The sequence below is a fragment of the Dermochelys coriacea genome, chromosome 16, assembly GCF_009764565.3.
Source record: "Dermochelys coriacea isolate rDerCor1 chromosome 16, rDerCor1.pri.v4, whole genome shotgun sequence".
In the NCBI taxonomy this organism is placed as follows: domain Eukaryota; kingdom Metazoa; phylum Chordata; order Testudines; family Dermochelyidae; genus Dermochelys; species Dermochelys coriacea.
Window position 1 is genome coordinate 6,660,133 of NC_050083.1, and position 4,027 is coordinate 6,664,159.

At 50.0% G+C, this 4,027-nt stretch overlaps 1 protein-coding gene across 2 annotated transcripts in view; it reads left to right on the forward strand.

The window, feature by feature from the left end:
• Positions 1-4,027, forward strand: part of ARRDC1 (arrestin domain containing 1) — a 71,211-nt gene that overhangs the window by 23,634 nt on the left and 43,550 nt on the right. For both annotated transcript variants that reach the window (XM_043499000.1, XM_038374908.2), the window contains one exon: positions 3,906-4,016. In XM_043499000.1, coding sequence (XP_043354935.1) covers positions 3,906-4,016 — 111 coding nt within the window. The remainder of the gene's footprint in view (positions 1-3,905; positions 4,017-4,027) is intronic.

Consider the following 4,027-nt stretch of genomic DNA (forward strand, 5'->3'; position numbering starts at 1 on the left):
TGGAAGGGAAGTAAGCTTAGGCCAAGATGAGTGACGATGACAAGACTCCCCCTGGCAGGAGATGTTGGAGGCAGGCTTAGATGCAAGATTGGATGGAGGGAGACCCTTCAGGTAGGACTGGGTAGATCTGAGTCAGCTACTTAGTGGCTTCTGTTACTTCCAATCAGTGAGTCACCCAGAGAGGCAGCCAAAGGAGGAACTCTGTGGAAGCCTCAGAATGGGGGAGGATGAGGACCCCAAGAAAGAGCTAAAGTTGCTGCCAGGGAACTAGGGGAGAACCAGGAGAGGACTGTATGAGGACCTGGATGTAGTTCTGGTCTCATCAACTTGTATCAGGGTCTAAATGCACACCCTTCCACCCAGCAGAGAGGGGTACCACTCCCGCTGTAGGAGGACCATCGCTGTATAACAGGCTCGTTTTACATGTCTGTCTCTCTCCATGGTTCAGGAGATAAAGCCATACTTTGATTCCAGCTCTGCTATGACTTTGCAGGACTAACTGCTCTGCCTTCTGTCAGAGCAGCCCAGAAGGAATAACTGCCAAAAGCCCAATGTGAAAATCTTTTGGTTTAAAGAGTCTCTGATCTCAGAGATGCTGCCCAGAAGCTTGGCCTAGAAACATGGATCTAATTATACCATAACCCGGGAAAGATCAGGTTATTTCCATAGTGCAGCTCGGGACTTCCAAGCGTAGCTGTGAACAAGTGAAGCTATTCCTTCAAGGACTGGGGTGGTGCTCAATTGATGCATATTAAACACCAAATGGTGCCAGCCATAGCTGTATTGTAAAGCCCAGAGTCTACTCCCTACATAGGCAGATCAGTAAACCCAGTGGTGAGAGGACTTGTCGGTGTTAGGGCATGGTTACACTTGCAGATGTAGAGCGCTTTGAGTTAAACCTGCCTTCGGAGAGCACAGTAGGGAGAGCGCTGCAGTCTGTCCACACGGACCGCTTCAAGCGCACTGGCGGGGCCGCATTTGCAGCAGCATTGGGAGCGGTGCATCATGGGCAGCTATCCCAGCATGCTAGTGACTGCAACCTGCTTTTCAAAGGGGGGGTGGAGTGTGACAGGGAGTGTGTTGTGTGTATGTGGGGGGAGAGATGGTGGGCTTTTGGGAGGCTGAGAGCATGTCAGCATGCTGTCTTGTAAGTTCAGACAGCAGCAGACCCCCTTCCCCCCGTACGTGTCTGTCTCTCACACACACCCCATTCCACGCTAATGGCTGCTTTGTCTCAGAGCAGAAAAGCAGCCGGCTGTCAGAAACAGAAACTTTCAAAGGGCATTTCCGCATTCCTGCAGCGATTCATAAACAATGACAAGAGTGGCCACTTGACTTAAGGGGATTATGGGACGTTTCCGGAGGCTGATCAGAGCGCAGTAATGCAACACCTCGTTCACACTGACACCCAGGCATTCCAGCCAAGAGGCAGCAAACAATCTTCTCACAAGGTGGAGTACCAGGAGTGCTTTATGTGCCTGCCAGCATGGACAGAGAGTGAGCTAGGGTGCCCGGGGCGAGTTACAGCACATGAAAGCAGCAAGTTATGCAAGTGTATGCCACGCCCTTAGGCTTGTTCAATATACTGCCCTAGCCTCTGATCAACTCTTCCTGCAACTCCTCACAAGGGCTCTTGACTTGACAAAACCTTTTATAAAAGGCACAAAGCACCAGCCTTTGTTTCAAGAGAGGCCAAGGTAAACAACACAGCCACTTACTTCACTTGCTAGGGAACTGTCTTCTGGCCATCTGAACTGTTTGGGTGTGAGTGAGCTGTAAGGGATCAGCAGTGAGGAAAACTCTCTCCCCCCTCCAGAGTGCTTTTTGAAAAACCAGAATTACAGAGTGTTCAGTCCATGATTTTTACTGCCCCCAAGAATGCTCCATGTTTCCTTTCCGCAGCCTAGCAAAAAAGAGAATTTCTGCCTTGGGTGAAAAGGTCATGGAAAGCTCTACCATGGGGAGGCACTATGAATTGGACCCAGGCTCCTTCCCAGCTCCACTAGTGACTTCCTGTGTGACTGCACCAGTTAGTCTGGCCAGCCACCAGGTCTGGTGCTGTGCTGGATTTTAACCTGCCTGCAGGAGACTTTTCCCCACCCCTACTCCCTTTCCCTAATAGAAAGGGAAGGCTCGATGTGCTTTCAGAACCCTTCTGGTATGGGGCAGCACCACCAGGCTGGGAAAGATGGTCTAGTGCAGCATTTCCAAGATGATGGGTTGTGGGAAGGTTTTAGGTGGGTCATAGGCCAGGTGCAGACAGGTGGCCTCAGGGGGCGAAGAGCAAGCCCATCCTGCACACATCCTCCAGTGGAAACTCCTGTGCCATGGGGCTGGCCCTGATTCTCGTCCTCCTCCCCCTGACCAAGTGGTTCAAACTGGGCACCAGGGTCACAATGCTACTTGCTCAACCCCATGCATCTCAGCCTCTCTTCTGGGCTGGGATTAGGTCCGCAGTGCAGGGGCGGAGAGTGCTGCTGCAGGTGGTTGGTGCCCCCTCAGTGGCCTGTGGCTTTGGGGGAGCCCCCATGAATTTGGACCCAGCATGGATCACAAAATAGACTGCGTGGTTGGTGGGTTGCTTAAGTAAAGTTTGGGAACCTCTGCTCTAGCAGCTAGGATATTGGAGTGGGATTAGACCCAGGTTCAGTTCCTTGCTCTGCCGTAGAGTCCCTGTGTGGTTTTGAGGAAGCTTCTTCTTCTACCTGTGCTTCAATTCCCCATCTCTGCAACGGGGAGAACCCTTCCCCTCCTCCCATAGACATGTGGTGAGGGTAAAATCCATTAATGTTTGTGAGATGCTCCGATAGGACAGTGACTGATGAAGTGAGCTGTAGCTCACAAAAGCTTATGCTCAAATTTGTTAGTCTCTAAGGTGCCACAAGTACTCCTTTTCTTTTTACGGATACAGACTAACACGGCTGCTACTCTGAAATCCGATAGGACAGTGAGTTCTGCAAGTACCTATACAGACCATCTCAGCTCTTATCCCCTAAACAGTTTTGCCTTATGTCCCACTTAGTGAGTGGTGGTGCTTCTCCTTTTGAGAACAGGTAGGCCAGATGGTGTCATAGGTTCTCCTTTGTTTATATGACTGCTAGGTTAGTGTGTGAACTGACCTTGCTGTGCAGGGGGAGAGGGAGCTATTGGTGGGCTTGGTGCATCTGGCTTTCTAAGTGAAAGGAAACAAAACCCTTTTCCCTGAGGTGTTTGAGGATTGTGGAGCTCTTGCAGCTCTCTGCTCCCTTCACTGCATTAACAGGCCCTTCTGGCACTGAGAAGGACCCACATTTGGATTAGTGGTTGCTCTGCTTGTGCACAGGAATTGGGGCTGAAACCACAAGTTACCGGTGTCTAGGAGTGTTTGAGGAGGATTAGTTGAACTGAAGGGGAGGGGAACTAGAGAAAAAGGAAGACAGGGTAAAATTTTAAAAGGCCCCTAAGTCCCACTGACATTTTTTTTTTCCTAGGAGGTTTGAGCTCCTAGTTGCTCTTGAAAAATCTTACCCAGAAGCTTTTAGCTTGCCTAGCAAGCGTGATGAGAATATCTTAGAAAATGCCCTGGCTTGCTGGAGAGAGAGGCTGCATTTTGAGCAATAACTTTTTTGAGTAAAGGGAGACAATACCCTTTGAACTGAGAGCCACTGACCTGTCTCTTCTCCATTCCCCACCCTGTGTTTGGTGGTGTTTGGTGTTTTAAAATGGGCACTGTCAAGGACAACTAGCACACAGATGCGCTACTTGTAAGTAAATTGGCTGCGTTTCTGTGGAGAAGGAAGCCCACAGGAGGCAGCACGATGAGACCTGAGATGGGAGCTGTACATTTCTTTTGCTGGCCTGGGAAGACCACTGAAAACTCTACTCCAGTACTGATGTAGATGTGTATTTTTTTTTTTTCCCCCTAGCTATCAAAGTGAGCTGCATTGGATCTTGCGGCGTGTCCAACAAGGTCAATGACACTGCATGGACAGTGGAGGAGCAGTACTTTAACAGCACACTCTCACTGGTGGATAAAGGTAAGATCAAC